Here is a 16,506-nt window from a genome sequence, read left to right as displayed (position 1 = left end):
AGCTCTACTCGTCCTTATATAGAGTTAGGGGGCTGTATTTTTTGGTTCCCCAACCCAGTGTCCGGTCCACATTGACTTCGTAATCAAGGGGACTCAAACTCGAGAATGATTAAAAATAAAGGAGTACTTATCACTCCAACACAACCTTGTTGGTGAGTTAAGGAACTTTAATATTGTTAGATCGATTAATTAGCTAGCATAAGACGTTTGTATGATTCATGTGGCAAAATAACTGGCTGACATACATGAGCATGCTAATTTCGTATATTTCCGTTCAATTTCACACACTAAGGAAAACTTTCTGCGATATTTGACTTTATAACACTGGTTTGCATGTAATATTACAACTTTTTAAAGGTTCTATTTACTAGTCACTTTTAATTACTTTTTTTTTGAACACCCAATAAAAAAATTAATAATAATCTCAATTATTCTCTCCGGTTTATATTACTTGACTCATATTAATTAACTTAACATATGCCCCTTAAAAAGACATTAATATGATTAGAGGTGTATTTTATTATATACCTATTAATGATATTTTGCAACTCTAAATTTGACTACGAATACTATTTTATGTAGTTATTTTTTTTATGTAATTATTTAATACTAAAGGGCGGTATGAAAAATTAATAATAGTTTAACTTTCTTAATTTAGCTAAAATTGACAAGTACTTCGATTCCTCCGACTCATATTAGTTGTCTACTTTATCCTTTACACATTTCTTAGGAAATCATAAATATAAGAAAAATAATTTTACTAATTTACCCTCTTAAGATTTTTTTAACTTTATAAACTCGTTTACAATTTAAAAAAGAATTAATTGGAAGAATAAAATAGGAAAAATGTAGTCAATTTTATCTTAATTTTTTTAATTGACAAATAAAACGAGACAACTAGTTTTAATAATATTACTCAAAAATAAAGTAAACTAAAATAAAAAAAATATGTTAAACACGAGTGAAAAGTAAATATGAATGAATGAGCGCACCAGTCCCCTTCCCTACCTCTTCTCCCCCCTGCCAAAACAGAAAGGACAGCAAAGTAAAATGCTTTATCTGTAATTAGTTGGGTTAAGCCCTTGATTTCAAATCAATTGTCATGTGACAGTTAATAAGCGGTGGTACATCTCATAAATTTTTCAGCCAACCTCGAACAAGATTAATGGCCCAGCTGGTCTTCATGTCTCATAGTGTGTGTGTCTACAACAAATTATATAATCGGTCAAAGTGGAAGCAAATAATTCAAAATTTATTAAAATTTGTGATTGCAGATTTATCACACTATCATTGACAATTAACAAAATCACCAAGTCATGCAAGTAGTTGTAACTTGTAACGCTTAGCTAACATTATCTGTCCATTTGCTTATTAATGCAACACAAACATAATTTGCCAACTTTTATTTCTACTGAAATCTCGAAACGTATTTCATTTGAGTCGTCCTACTAATTTTTGTATTCATTGTTATCGTATAATATATTCTCACTTTTTTCTTTGAAACGTTTATGACAACCTAAATTAGTGAAAATTCAAACTCAAAACCATAAAATCAGCGTCATCAATCATCATATCATGTTAATGAAGAATACTTAAAATGGAAGTTCAAATAATACTTGTGAAATACCAAAATTCTAAAACTACTTTAGTACGTTTGTTAATTGTAGCAATGTGTTTGCACATGGTAACTTACAATAAGTATTTCATTGGGATTGTTCCACCTTTAATCAAAGGTCTTTGGTTCGAGCCCAGATATGGAGAAAATTTTGTTAGGAGCATTATCCCTAAATGAGCCTTGCAATGCTGATCCGAAAATAGTCGGGACTCCAATCTAAGCTCCGAATCGAATAGAAAACCAAAAAAAAGAAGAAGTGTATGTCAAATAGGTTAGGCAATTAATTAAAAGCTTGAAAAAGTAGGTAAATTTCAACTTCTATAGTTGACAATTGGTGTTAGCATTCCATTACTTTGGGCAAACAGAGTGGGTCAGCTAGGACTAGTTAGTACGTTTCTTACTACAATCAAACATAAATGAAATTTCAATTGCTACTCCAAGAAGTGTGTGGATGTTTTTATTTTTCAATGCAGGAAGGAATGAGAGTATCACGGTGTCCGCAAGCATGGGTGCACCTCGAGTACGAGCTTCTTGGGGTACATGTTACATACTTCCATCAACATTAGTGCTCGATAATTTTGTCCACCAATTAATACTTGAATAAAAGGAAATTACCCTAGTGCTTTTGCTAGCTAGAATTTGATTATGCTAACTCTAAGGTGCAAGAATTGGAGTTTTGTGTACTATATTAGACATTAACTATTAATTACGTGTTATACTGCTAATTAGCTACATTAGCACACCTTTCTCGCTCATCAAGACATTAAGGGGTCATTTGGTAGGCCACATTAAAACAAATAGTCAATGTATTATGTATGGTATTATTTAGTACTATGTTTGGTAGGAATTTGGGCCTATGTATAACTAATCTATGGATTAGTTATAACTTATACATCCTACATGGTATTATAGGATGTATTACTAATACCTTCCATTTGGAGGTATTAGTAATACATAGGATATAATACCATGGGATACGTCTATGTAAAGACAAATATATCCCTCAAATCATTTTAGTTATTTTGTTTATTTTCTTGATTTTATGTTTTATATTTGTACTAGTAAATTTATTTAAATAAATTAGCTTACAAATTATTTAGAGAAAGTTGTTTATTACTAAATAAATCCAATACACATTAATACAATATATGAAATGTGAATTGTTTAACATTAAATAATAAAAAGGCAAATATATATATTTTATTTTTAATTTTAATTTTATTTTTTTGATTAAAAGTTTTATATATATATATATATTGTTTTATTTTGTTATTTTTATTTTTATTTTTATTTTTTTGATTAAAAGTCTTATATATATATATTTGTGTGGTTTTCTAATCATTTGTATTTTGAACAATTTATTAAATTGTATACATATTAAAACTACAACTTGCAATTCTTATGTGTAAATGTAGATGGTTTATTCAATCTTACTATTGTTTAACGTCTTTTCAATTTTAATAGTTGATAGTTTATCTTTTTCAAATTGAAAATTGACATTTTGTAAGGGTTCAATTTACTAAGATGACAATTATTTATCCTCAAATAATTTAAGTGTAAAAAAAGGCAAACATGACAATAAAATTGTTCTTCTTATAGCTAGTTAGAAGACCATGAAAAAATAATATTGTCCGATAATTATTTAACTTAACCCAATTACATAATAATTTAAGGGTATAATTGGAAAAAAGTTTTTTCATAAGGTTTTAATCCAAACACAAGATGAGGTGGGAAACAATGAGCCAAACACTTGATAAAAATAAACCCTGCATTACTAATCCCTGCACTATTAATCTCTACATTACTAATTCCAGCATTACTAATCCCTACATTATTAAGCTTCGTACCAAACGACCCCTAACTAAATAAGTTGAGATCCAGTTAAGCCTGAGAAAATGGACAATAAAGGGTATGATTTACATTTAGAAAATGGAATGATCATGGACAACAAAATATACTAACTTTGGGATTAATTTTACCTCTTGAAAAAACCTTTTGAACTCTATGATAAATCGTTCATGTAATAATGGTGTTTTATTTGAGATTCAAATTTAAAGTTTATTCAATTAAGAAAAATAGCTATAAAATAATTTTGAGAAGCAATTAGGTTATTTTATTCGATTCAAATCTCACATAGTGTAACGGTATGAACTTATAGTTAGCTAAAAGAATAAAACAACCTCCTAACACGAAATTCACATTTACTAGGTAGATATAAATGTATACTCTCATAATTTAACTCTAACCGTTGACAATCATTATCTATTTAGATTCCTAAGAAATCATTAATTCACATATGATAAAAATCTTTTGAAGAAAATCAAATATGTTCATATACAATTTCACAATAACAATCCGTTGTAGTCTAGTTGGTTAGGCTATTTGGCTCTCACACGAAAGACCTGGTTTCAAGTCCCGGAAAAGGAATTTCATTTTATTTTTTTTCTACTCAAATTTTTCTGGGATCAAGTCCCGGAAAAGGAATTTCATTTTTTTTTTCTCCTCAAATTTTTCTGGGATCCAGTGACAAGCCTGTGACAGATGCCAGGACGAAAGACCAATGAAATTAAATGATTATAAGTTATAAATTCTCAATCACCGCATCACAGTGGCGGGAAAAAAACCATAGAGGCATCAGGAGTGCGTGAGTCCACTCGGTTTTTCCCTAGGGTTTTGAAAAACGAAAGAAAATCGAAGGAGAATGGCAAAGCGAAAGAGAGGAGGAAGCAACAATGGAGGAATTGAAGAGAACACAATGGCGATTCTCGATACTTCTGGTTTCAATAGAGATTCTCACCACCGCCTTGACGACAGTACGCTTTTAGTTTTTTTCTTCTTTTGTTCTTTTATTTGTTCACCTGTTTTCTTCTTCGATTGATACATTGAAAAAAAATTCGCAGGTCTTGCTTTTCTAGAAGCTGTTCGCTCTGCTTCATTGCTACCAGAAAATGGAACACCGCCTACTAGGTATTTTACCCTCCTTTTCTCTGTTTATAATGGCTGATGTTGTATGATTATGATTTTCTGTAAATTTATATGTAAACTGAACTATATAGATGCATACACAGACTGCGTATGCTTGTGCGTGTTTGGAGAATTGTACGAATAGTGGAGAATATCTAGCTGCTTTGGTTGATTGGTTTGCGTACTTGATATTGTGGCTGTATCAGAAATTTTAGATCTTAATGATGATTTTGAGGAAAAATGGAGTTCAAACCTTGTAAATTGCAGATGAAGAACAACTAACTACACAAATTTGTTAGGTCTCAGTTATCCCTAAAAGTAGTGTCCTCTTGTATATCTGGTCTGTTTGCTCTTACTTCCCATCTTTGATTGGTTCAGTATTAAGTTCCTTTGCAGGGTGTTACAGAAGTTGTTGGTATATACTCATTTGCCCACATTGTTTTTAGAATCATAAAAGATGATACCTTTTACTTCTGCTGTCCGACTACTGAAGCTCTAACCCAGCTTGTCCTTTTCCCCTTTCCATTTTCGAATTATTTTTCTTTCTTTTGTCATAAGAAATACATGATACTCTTGTTATTGTGGTTTGTTACAAGTCTTTGATTTAGTCAATTGACTTTATTAATGGAGAGTTCCTTATTACATCTACTGGTTGATATATAGTCTCTCTCTCTTTATCTACTAGTAAGGAAAGAATGTATTCTTTACCAATTTTGCATGAACTTACATTCTAGTCTTAAATGGTTGTTTTTCTGTAAGCTCTTGGAGTGCATAGAACTTCTCCCTTTGTATAAATGATTGTGAAAACATCTTTTTGTCTAGGACTTTTGCCTTTTTATGTTGCTTGTATAAGTACTTGGTACTATGATCATTGGGGGAACAATACCTAATCCCAAAGATGCATCTTTGTTCAGTTTTTGTGGCAATATAACCTTTTGCTTACTCGTCTAAAAGAAAAAGCAAAGAAGAAACCTTTGTTGCAAACTTGCAATGTAGTTGGCATGAATGATCTCCTCCCCCCTCCCCCATCCAGTGTTTTGGACGGCGAAAGGCGACAAGGGTCTGCCTCGGCGAGCGGCGAGACGGTCACCTTTTTGAATTGAGGTGCTAATTAATACCAAAAACTTAAAATATTTAATCGCATATATAAATATCCAAAATCTCAATAGCAAATAACATATATTAGCAAATACTATATTATTTAGTATAAAACTAATTTGAGTAGGGTAGAAATAAATATAGAAGGATTGATTTTTATTTTTTCTTAAATGTAGGCAGATTGCAGAAATGCAATAGCTTCAAAATAAAAAAACAGCGTAAAAAACAGAGCCTGATCTTCTTCTTCTGCATATGAAAGAAGAAGAGAAGAAAAAAAATAAATCTAAAACCATACCTGCTGAGTGCTGAACAGCTGAGGTCTCGTCGTCAGTAGTGAGGAGAACTGGAGAAGAGAAGAAGAAGAAAGTCGCGAAGTAGTGAGGGAGGAGAACTGGAGAAGAGAGTCGCGAAGTAGCGAGGGAGGAGAACTGGAGAAGAGAGGGTCGCGAAGGTGCAAGGAGAGTCGCGATGGAGAGAAGAAGTCCTAGGTTTGCAAAAACATCAAATAAACCCTAATATTGCCTTTTAATTATTAAATCAGATCTTTTTTTAAAAAATAAAATAAAAAGGCGACGCCTTGTCGCCTTGCCTCGCTGCGTCACCATTCGCCTTTTGTCGCCTTTCTGAACTCGCCACGCCTCACCAGTAAAAGGCGACGAGGCATCGCCTCGCCTCGCCTCATCGCCTTTGGCGAGAGGTGAGCTCCTTTCATAACACTGCGGCCCCATCTTAAATGTGTGTCAATTTAGCTTTCAAGTTACCACATAATGTTTGATTAAAAAAAAAGTTACCACATAAGGTTCCTATTATCTGATATCACGGATATGCTGGAACAGCACGATGCGTGAAGCAATTTTCCAAATTTTGAAGGAAGAGACTTCACTTGAGCTAATAATGGGAAGTTATCAACTTCTGAATGAGTTGGATAAGGTAAGAGCTTGCCTTGTTCCTTAGGTTTAACTTTTTATATTATTACTGCTGCATTTGACTTTCTTACATGGGATGGATTTTCTTTTGAACCTAGCGATTTCCTAGGGTGTGCTTGCCCAAACTGGAGGAGCAAGCATCATGTCTGCCACCAACCATTCTCAATGAACCTGTTTTAGTTGAAGAGGTATCTCCATCCTCTCACAGATGAAGACACAGTTGTTCACAGACGCAGTTGTTTTCTCAATATTAACTTCAATAATGATCGGCTACTCTATGTCAGGCCTGGTGTCCATTTACTCTAGGATTGGATAGGGACGATGAAATAAATAAAGGTTCAAGTGGATCAATTGACCCCTTGGTAAGTCAAACTGTATGTGATGGCTACATCACACATTTACACCAATTTCCTATGTGTATTTTACTGAACTTTATTATTCCTCTCACATGTATTTCGGCAGTGTTAATGTTTCTGGTGATTTTAGGGCTTTCATTCACTAATACAAGAACTTGGGGAAATGATCAACCAGAGGTCAAAAGCATTAGAAACAAAGGTCAGTCACCATATTGAAGCTTTCTTTCAATCTCTATGCCTTACAATATTATATGTTATTCCTTTATTATCATAGCGTATCAGCTCATATATCAGCAGACATGACAATTTCAGCTATACTTAATAGTTGTTTGGCCAAGCTTCTACCATTTACATATTTGGAGAAGTGATTTTTTGTCAGAAGTACTTTTAGAGAGTAGCAATTTGTGTTTAGCTAATGAATTTCAGAAACACTTTTGCTAATATTAGAGTAGTAATTTGTAATTGGTCAAGGTTCCAAAAGTGCTTTTTTAGCTTGTATAAATTAAACTTTTGTTCTGTTACCTTTGTCAAAAAAAAAATTAAACTTTTGTTCTCAAAAACACATATTTTTTCCTAAAAGCTTGGCCAAACACCTCAACTCTCTAAAATAGGCATTTTTGTTAATTTGAAAAAAGAAGCACTTTTGGCTCTCCTGAAGCTTGGCCTAACAGGCTATTAGTCAGGTGACCGGGTTCTTTTGGCCCATATTGTCATTTTCAGAATTTCCTTGATTTATGAGAAGATGTGGTTATTTCCTTGGGCATATAAGAAGTATTTAAGTTATTTGCCTTTCACATGTTTTCGTTGGAGCAGTATCTTGGGGTGAGGATTTAGTAATTAACCAAGTGCTAGAATGTGCAGTTAGCTTATGACCATCCTTGTCCAGTGTGCATTTTTAATTGAGCGTTAAACTCTGAATGTATTGACATATCAAATTCCTTTGTGGATGTACATTTAATTGAACAGCCCTCTGACAATCTTGACTGATAAGATAATTTTATGAGTCGATTTTGTAATTATTTCTTTAAGAGTAATAAGATAATTCACAGGTCAATTTTGTATTTATATCTTTTGTCAGCCAGTTGGCTTGTGATTTGTGCCTAGTGTCATCATTGAAGAATTATCCTGCCTTCGTATCTTCATCAAATAGTCTGACAAGACCTATTGCAGATATTAAGGAAGATGCTACTACTTCACTATCTTGTCAGTGTGCTTGAAGGAGACTTTGTGCCTCGTAACAAAGCATTCAAAGGTAATGATTTTCAGAGGATTCTAGTTTTCATTTAGTGTCATGCACCTTAAGATGTCCTCTCGAAACCATCATTAAAAGGTTCATCTTGCAGAAAAGATGAGTTGGACCCTTTTGCGGGATTCATTGCTCAACATGCTTCTGGTATGTTTTCATTTTCAAATGTCACCATTATTATTTGTCTGTAATATTGCTACTTAGAAGTGTGAGTTTACTGAGGTATGCTTAGGATGCCACTTCTTATTTGTCTTCCTCTCATTGTTCAGGGGTCAAGAAAAATAATCTATAAAAGCTTAGTCAAGGACTGCCTGTCGGTTATATCTGATGTGTTCTCTGACTTATATGATAAATCTGAGTCCTCCTCTGATGTGGATTCAGTGGCACCTCCTTCAAACGAGATATCACATAATTGCATTGCTGCTTTTACACTGGCTTTACCTGAACTCAAACGGTCTACTTGTATCTATCTGAAGAATCTCCTGAGAATGGTGGATTCCTGAGCTATTACTCTTTAAAATATATGTTTGACCAATTCTAACTGTGACTTGTTTCACAATTAGATGATGGAGCTGGATACATCACGGAATGTGGCAGATGTTCAAGGCCTTACCACCAGAGCTGATGGTGTGAGGTATTTTGTTGAATGAATTATTTTACTTTAAATAAAACCATCAGATTGAGAAATCCAATTGATATCAGAGATAGTGCAGATCGCCTGCTGCAGAGATCATTTTGGATGAACTCGCTTACAATTCTGATATGCTCTCCCCCTTTTTTCAGGTAATGTCCTTTCCTCTTAAGTGGGAAAATGAGATGAAACTTATGTTTTTATTGGGACGATGTTAACATTTTACCCTACATGTTTCTTTGTCATTCTGATGTATCTTGCTTGTCAAGGAGAATGCTGCATAATATGATGAAATAATTTTCTGCAGGTCTTTGATGACCCTTGGTGGAAGCTAAAAATGATCATGCAATACTTTCAGAAGTACATTCCTAAGGTAAATGTATTCTTCTATCATCGTGCCATATCTTAACTAATTTTTAAACCGACAGTGGAAGTATCTTCACTTAATTCACCTGGTACGGAGTTTGTAGTGGAATGTAGGCTAGATACAAGGATTGGGGTTTTGTTTTAGCTTATTGGATATATTTTCATTATGAAGTTTAATATTTTGTTATTGGACTCTTTTGTTATTGTCGTTCTGTTTTATTATGCTTCGATCTCTGTCTTATTTTCTTGAATCTTTGAAGCTGTCTAATGTTGTATACATTCTAATTAAGTCTTACTTGAGGAGTCCTCTGTAGACATTGACCATCAGACTCTTTTATTCGAGACATTGGCATACATCAAATGACTCCTTTCTTATTCTAGGATTCCATATACTTCCTAAATACAACTTACCGTTTGTGCTCTTTTAGGCTATGTTGTGCTGATCTCTTCATTTTGTTTTTGATGGCAGAAATGCAAAGTCGTCCATGCATGCATAGGAAAATCCTTGTCAAGATATTACCTTTAACCAGACTTATCATAAAAGACAACTATTTACTTTTAACCAGTCCGCCTGCCAATCTCCTTTTGAATTTAATCATGAATTCCCTACAGATTTCTAGACTCTGGTCTGGTCAATGCATTGTTGAAGTACTAGGCATGATTGTGGAACCCTCTGTTGCTTGGTGCTTTGATACCCAGGAGCTTTTGCTTTCAATTCAATCATAATCAAGAAGTATGGATAGAGGTTGGACCCTAGATGCTTTATGGAAAATTTATATTGGGAATTAGGAAAATCTGGAGCATTAATTTTCCGAACCTCCTAGATGGGGAATGGTGTACAAGCAAGTTCCTTGGAGTGTTACAAAAGTCCTTTGTTTTGACAACTTAAACATTTTCAGCAAATTACTAGTTTGCATTTCCTTTTCAGGAATTCCAAAAGATCTATGCCCCAATTTTGTTTTTTGGTTCTGTTGGTTGTTTTCCTGTACCCTATATTAGTTGAGTTGTCATCTATCAAAAAACTTGCTCTATTTGGTTTTCTCACCTTCTTTGTTTGATGTTGCCTGGTTTAATACAGAGGTTACAAGCTATAAGATTTTGAGAAATTAATACTACTTTAATGTACTTTATGTTGCAGTTTCCTGTTCGTACTAGGAGATCAAATAGTCCGGTGAATGATTCCACATTTGAAGGTGTTTTAAAGTGCTTCTCAAACAGCAGGAGCACAAAAAATATCATCAAGAAAATTGGAATGGATGTTGCTCAGCTGCTTCTTGGGCATGCCTTTTTGGTGATTAATCCTTCTTGCTAACCAATTTGTATACTTCTAGGATATCCAATTTTGATTCCTTGGATAGTTCTTTCCCTCGCAGAATTTCGATAAGATGCTGCAAAAAGATCTTTGAGTTCAGTTATAGATAATCATTTTGATCTTTTTTCTCACTAGGATAAGTATTTCATCCTCTTATAGGCTTACTTATCAGTATCAGTGGATTCTTCTGCTGAAAATGATGATTTTGAAGAGATGGTGAAAGGAAGCTCTCTCACAGAAATCTGCAAGCACATAATAGCTGCTTTTACTTCTATCAGAAAAGAATACAAGTAAGATTCACTTTTTTCTTCTTCTTTTTTAAAAAAAAGTAAGATTCACTTGATGTGTGTTGATTAGCCTTGCTTAATTGCTTTCACCTGCTGAAGTTATGCTGAATTTCCTTGGAAAAATTCTGCTGCCTTCTCACACATCTTTGAACCACCCATTGCACAAGCTTCACATAATGAAATAGGCACCTACTAACTTTTAGGTTCTCTGGGCAGAAATGTTCACTAGCACCTGCAACATGACAATTGAAGTACTTACTTATGAATCATTTTGTATGAATCATGTTCCTTTGAGCAGTTTAGCTTCTTTAGGAAACATGATGCCTTACTTAGTTCCAACTTCCATATAGAGCTAAATTGGATGAGCAAAAAGTTCAGAAATAAGATCAGAAGGGCACATCTAGTCCAGGAAATTGGTCTTACTTGGATTATTACTGTAGTTAGAAAAACAACTGGGTGAGACATTAAGTCCTCTAAGAAATTAGAATTACTGGTATTTTACAATTGTTCAGATCTGGAAAAGAAAATGATTAAAGATGCAACTAGAGAGGATTACATGGGTGATCTGCATCTATAATTCATTTATTCTGCCGCTTCTGAGGAACTGTTGAAAAAAACAATTTAGCTAGTAAGTGATTAGAATAGTCTCTTCTCTGCAATGATGGCTTTCCTATCCTTACAGATTCGTGGTATTAGAACACAACTTCTATTGATGCGTCAGATGATATACTAATGTGGGGAACTGTTGAAGAAAATTTAACATAAAAGCTTTTCTAGTTTCTAACTCTGCACAAGTTAATAAGTTGACATATCATGATGCAGGAACACAGAAATTCTACTTTTGGGTAAAGAAGCGGTGTTTACAGCTGCAACCATTCTCTCAACCAAGTCATAGGAGAAACAGCAGTTACTATTTATTGTTCATGATGTATATTTGGTCAAATGGGGCAATTAGCAAAGCCTCCTACCTGAAGTCGGCGAAATGATGTTTCCACACAGCCAGTAGTGGTCAAATGCTGATCAAGGAAACCTCAGTGAAAGCTTCATTTGTGCCTTCCTCCCATGGTGATTAGTGAAATTTAACTTTCACCTCTATTTTGTAACGGCACTATATGACAGCTAAATAGATCCACATTTTTTTTATGCCTTCAGGCTTGTGAACTGATTAAGGCACTCTTTAATAGCCAATGGAACTGTCCTTTGTAGTTCAAGGAAAACCGAAAAAGGGCAACTCTTAAGGAACTTGGTGTATCATGTATGAATATCCGTAGCTCTAAGCTATGCGTTAATGCTAAATGGGTCATTCCAATGTTATTGTATCCTGTCCAATGATAGTCATGAACAGAACAAAATGGAAACAAACAATGAAACTTGTCTGATGAGTTATTTGAAGCGTCACGTTCTCATGAGAGGTGTTGATGTGCTCTGTGGATGATATGCAGGATGTTCTCAAATAATTTTGGTGCAATGTACTACTGAAGTAGGTTTGCAGCTACTTCAACAAGTGATAACAACTATAAGCTGAAAGTTCATATTCATGACACTTTAATCCAAGTTTGAGAGTTTGGAGTATAATCCTGTATGAGTAATAAAATTTCACTTGGGTATAACAGATAGTTTTTCTTTTCCCTCTTTTGATTCCTTCAAGATTTTGAGATTACTAAAATTTCATAAAATAATAACCCAACACTTGTTGGTGCCTACTTTTAGAACGCTAGATTTATCATTCAAATTACAACACAAGTGCTAAGAATCACTTCCTCGATTGCTTCAGTTTCATTTTGACGGTTGCGCTGAGTCAAGATGCATCGTGACAGGCCCATCATTGACCAAGTTGACCTACCAAATTAAACAAATACCAAGTCTGAGAATATCCTCCAGTTCTACAGAATTTTAAAGCTAAAATAAATCATTTTTTCAGAGAACCTCACCTTCATTTTTGCTCCAAAGACACCATCTGCAATAAACAAAAAAGTATAGATGGTCATCTCGCATTATACAATTTCTGTAGTTTTAGCATTCTCAAAAGAACAGAACAAAACTAGAAGTGCAGAAGTTACTCCTGTGGATTCATTATTCACCGAGTAAGCTAGTAAGGCGTTTTGAAAGCATTTCAGTCTAATAGCTGAAGTTCTGGGGATTAACTAAGGTGAGTAAAATCTAGTATGACCAGAAAATAAGAGGATATAATACTTTAGACCTCATCAGTAAAAACAAGAGCATCAAAGCCAGTCAATCTTTGACCATTGCACAGAGAAATATAACTTCTTTGCACATGCAGAAGAACTATCTGAAGAGAACAGTCATACTAACGAAGACCTTTTTTTATTACTTACAGAGACTACAATATCTTCAAGAATTGGAGATTTTGAAAGAAAGCAGATATTAGTTCAGCTTTAAGATCTATGCTTGTGCCATTTTTCAAAACCAAGCAGATATAAGAGCCCCAATAATGAGATAGTTGACAGAGCAACACCATGGATACAAAACCAATAGCATTATCCAGTGAATAGTTATCAGATGTAATTACCATGACTGCATGGATGATGTTGAACGCAACAATTTAAAAGCTTAGGCGTTTCAAAGGCTCATCCAAACACTTCAATTACTTAGAAGAATATCTCACAATGGCTGGAGAAATTTAGCCTTGTGTTCCATATGTAATGATATACAAGTATCCTAGTCTGACGAAACGATTACTAAACGTTCCTTCTCACAGAAGGGGATAGCTATTATATCACAACATTCCAGATTAGAACATATTCCAACATTACAACACTAAATTTCTTTAGTTCAAGGAAAAATTGTTAAGGGAGAATTAAGGCAAAAATAAAGTATTAGCATTCTGTATTAGAACCTTCATGGTTAAGTTATCAACATGTATAGTCTGCAAATGGAGTAAAGATAGGCAAGTAATCCACATTGGGGGAAATGAGTGCCCCCAGAAAGCAAAATAGTTGTGCTGACAGCCTGGAACTGGTGCTGACTTGTTATGAAAGTAAGGTGGAGTTCAGTCAAAAATATAGAAGCCATTCAGCAAAAGAACAAAGAGAGACAAAGAGTTGATATCCACTTTTATCTTTCCATAGGACTATTGATAACAGAAAAGGAGATCAAAACTGAGAATTCATGGAAAAAAGTTTTTTACCTTTGACGGCATCCTGTTTGTAAGCTTTCTGGAATTTCTCAACCAGAGAGGCATAGAAGGGTTTTGCTTTCTCAGGAGGCATTGCGACATGAAAATCAGGCTTGTTTCCCTTCAAAATCCCATATAGTGTAAACTGACTCACTGCACCATCCAGTAGAGACATACAAGTAAATCATTATACATCCTGATCAAAGTTTAACTTATTTTCCCATCATTGAGACAGTCAAAGCATCATCTTTAACACTTAGACCATTGTGAGAACTTGTACAACAGATCAGTTACCTAATAGAACTTCATAATTCTTCTGAACTACCTGCCAATGGACAATAGAAGCTGACAAACTTAAGACTGAAGAAGTGACGTAAAACTAAGTAAATATCTACACAGTAAATAATACATCTTTTGTCAAGCCTTGAAATACAATCATCATTTACAAAGACGCATCACAATCTCTGACAAGATATAAAAAGGCAATGATATTTTATACTCTATGAATCCGCAATGCCTTAAAATAACCAACATGGTGACATTTCCAAATTAGTCTTGAGCAAAGATTTAAACATTAAAATTCTTCATACATGTATTACTAGTGGGTCAAAGATCTTCTTCTGCATCCTACTTTCTGCTTTTTGGACTATCTTCCGTGACAATGCAATACAATTTTGGTTGAAATTTTTTCCTTAAAATGTTTATTAACGTATGTTTTCATGAAATGAGAAGTCTTTATGATGTTTGTTGTTGTTGTGTAATATGCGCGTACTCCCTCCATCCCAATAATCTAAACCCATTCGACTTGTGGAGTCTAAGAACGAAAAGTTCAATAGGTAATGTTCAGTCGAAAAAGGAGGATCTTTGTCATTTTAAAAACTAGGCCAGACTATTTCAAATTGACCAACTGATAGGTCTAATTAAATGGGGAAGAGAGAGTAAGGTCAATGACACAAAGGAAGTAAAAGAAGTGGCCCATTTACATTCTTTCTGAGTAGAAATGCAGTTCGTCTTATAGTTCAGTCTAAAGTTTGAGCGATGATTTTATTTCAAAATTGGCAGTTCGTCTTATTGTTCAATCTCCTATCTTTCGTAGAATCTCCAATAGAAGTTAAACAGCCAAATGCAAGCAATGAATTTTCAAAGCAAGAGAGGGAAAAATTGAATATGCCAATACATTGCAAAGACGAACTTCTCATTTTCTTAACAAATGGAACCTCCAGCTAATAACACAGGGAGTAACTTATCCATTTTATCCTACTTCCTTTTACAGTTTATAAGGTAGCACAAGTTCAATCAATCAGCTAGACCTAAATCCCAAACTAGTTGGTGTTGATGATATGAATGCTCTATATGTTCCACTCTTTCTTTTCCTCTAATAAATTGGACATAGGATACTCTTGTAATGCAGCCAAATGTTCATCTCATGAGATGAACTGTTCTATGTCAATGCTTATCAGTGATGTATCTTCTAAGAATCAACTAGCATAAGAGGTCACTTTTTTCACAAAATAATAAAGCATTGATTCAAGCAAAAATTTTCAGTCTCCAATCAGATAATCGGTTAGTAATGCTTAGGCAATATGTAGCTGTAAAAAATCAGCACTCAGAAGCCACACATCATATCAGGCAAAAAATAAATATGCAATTTCATCATTTAGCAACAAAAGCTCATGATTAAGGTGTTCACTCTACAGCAAGAAGCTTCACTATTACATGGACAAAATGGATAAATGAATGAGTTGATTTGTCATATGGTTACTCAACTAATAGTTATCATCTCAAAAATTACTACTAAAATTTTAAAGTAACTATTTCCCTATCAAAATGACTATAGTAAAGTTGTTCAAAAATTATTTAACCACCACAACAGAGAGAAAATTACACTGTGATCCCATGTCTTTCCAGTTTCCTCATTTGGGAACAGTCTCATATTCAACACTTTCCGGCATCTGCAAAATTACAAACAGTAACAGAACCAAAAAAAAAAAAAAAGGAAAAAATAAATTTGATTCAGAAAATATTTATTTTCTATTAAGCATTTCAAAGTACTAATTTTTACCGTCACAGTTCACTTACATGTAGTCAGCATCGGAATCGACGTCTGATTCATGAAGCCCGACGAGAACCAGCAATCCCGGTCCGATTGCTGATACCGTACGCCCCTCGACCTGCAAAAAAGAAATTGGTATTATGCACTAGGTGAGCAATGAGCACTATTATTCTAGCTAGTATATATATAATAAATAGAAGAAAAAAATCTTCAAAGGTTTCACCTCTACACTGGCTGAAGCAACACGCTGGACAACGGCCCTCATTTTTGGTTCTTCCGATTCAGAACTTCTTCGTCGCCGGCGAGACAAGTCAGGTGGAGCAATTATGGCGCAATGTAGCACACCCTTGCTGTCCTTATTCCTGGCGCAATTTAGCGCACACTCTAATATTTTCCTTTAGTAAAACAGAAATAAAAGTATTTTTTCCTTAACTTTTGACTTTTACTAGTCGTTTATTTTTGGGAAAATTATTGAAATAGTCAAAATTATCAAATATATATATATATATATATATA

The 16,506-nt window shown here is 34.1% G+C and overlaps 2 protein-coding genes across 2 annotated transcripts; one reads left to right on the top strand and one right to left on the bottom strand.

Moving 5' to 3' along the window:
• Positions 1-4,316: 4,316 nt before the first annotated feature.
• SNI1 (uncharacterized LOC102579425) lies at positions 4,317-11,696 on the top strand. Its single transcript, NM_001288474.1, is given in 15 exon segments — positions 4,317-4,428; positions 4,516-4,582; positions 6,514-6,607; positions 6,702-6,791; positions 6,888-6,965; positions 7,090-7,158; positions 8,130-8,211; positions 8,303-8,352; positions 8,475-8,696; positions 8,769-8,839; positions 8,919-8,988; positions 9,144-9,209; positions 10,341-10,493; positions 10,674-10,804; positions 11,624-11,696. Coding segments are annotated over 15 exon segments (1,428 nt in total).
• A 601-nt stretch (positions 11,697-12,297) lies between these two features.
• LOC102579097 (D-tyrosyl-tRNA(Tyr) deacylase) lies at positions 12,298-16,379 on the bottom strand. The gene is made up of 7 exons (XM_006367131.2): positions 16,214-16,379; positions 16,017-16,108; positions 15,823-15,889; positions 14,232-14,262; positions 13,950-14,090; positions 12,733-12,758; positions 12,298-12,640 (listed from the first exon to the last, which is right to left on the bottom strand). Exons 1-7 carry the CDS (start codon positions 16,253-16,255, stop codon positions 12,578-12,580), a joined length of 462 nt encoding a protein of 153 aa, XP_006367193.1. The 5' UTR covers positions 16,256-16,379; the 3' UTR covers positions 12,298-12,577.
• Positions 16,380-16,506: the final 127 nt, after the last annotated feature.

The sequence above is a fragment of the Solanum tuberosum genome, unplaced genomic scaffold (assembly GCF_000226075.1).
Source record: "Solanum tuberosum cultivar DM 1-3 516 R44 unplaced genomic scaffold, SolTub_3.0 scf00746, whole genome shotgun sequence".
Taxonomy (NCBI): domain Eukaryota; kingdom Viridiplantae; phylum Streptophyta; class Magnoliopsida; order Solanales; family Solanaceae; genus Solanum; species Solanum tuberosum.
This window is presented reverse-complemented; position numbering and strand designations above follow the sequence as displayed.

Bases quoted from the DNA above. Each gene is read 5' to 3' on its own strand.
- LOC102579097 (XM_006367131.2), bottom strand. From the start codon at position 16,255: ATGAGGGCCGTTGTCCAGCGTGTTGCTTCAGCCAGTGTAGAG. The intron at 15,890-16,016 runs GTAAGTGAACTG...GTAATTTTGCAG, and splicing joins GATTCCGATGCTGACTACAT to ATGCCGGAAAGTGTTGAATA. The intron at 14,091-14,231 runs GTAACTGATCTG...TGGATGGTGCAG, and splicing joins GAATTATGAAGTTCTATTAG to TGAGTCAGTTTACACTATAT.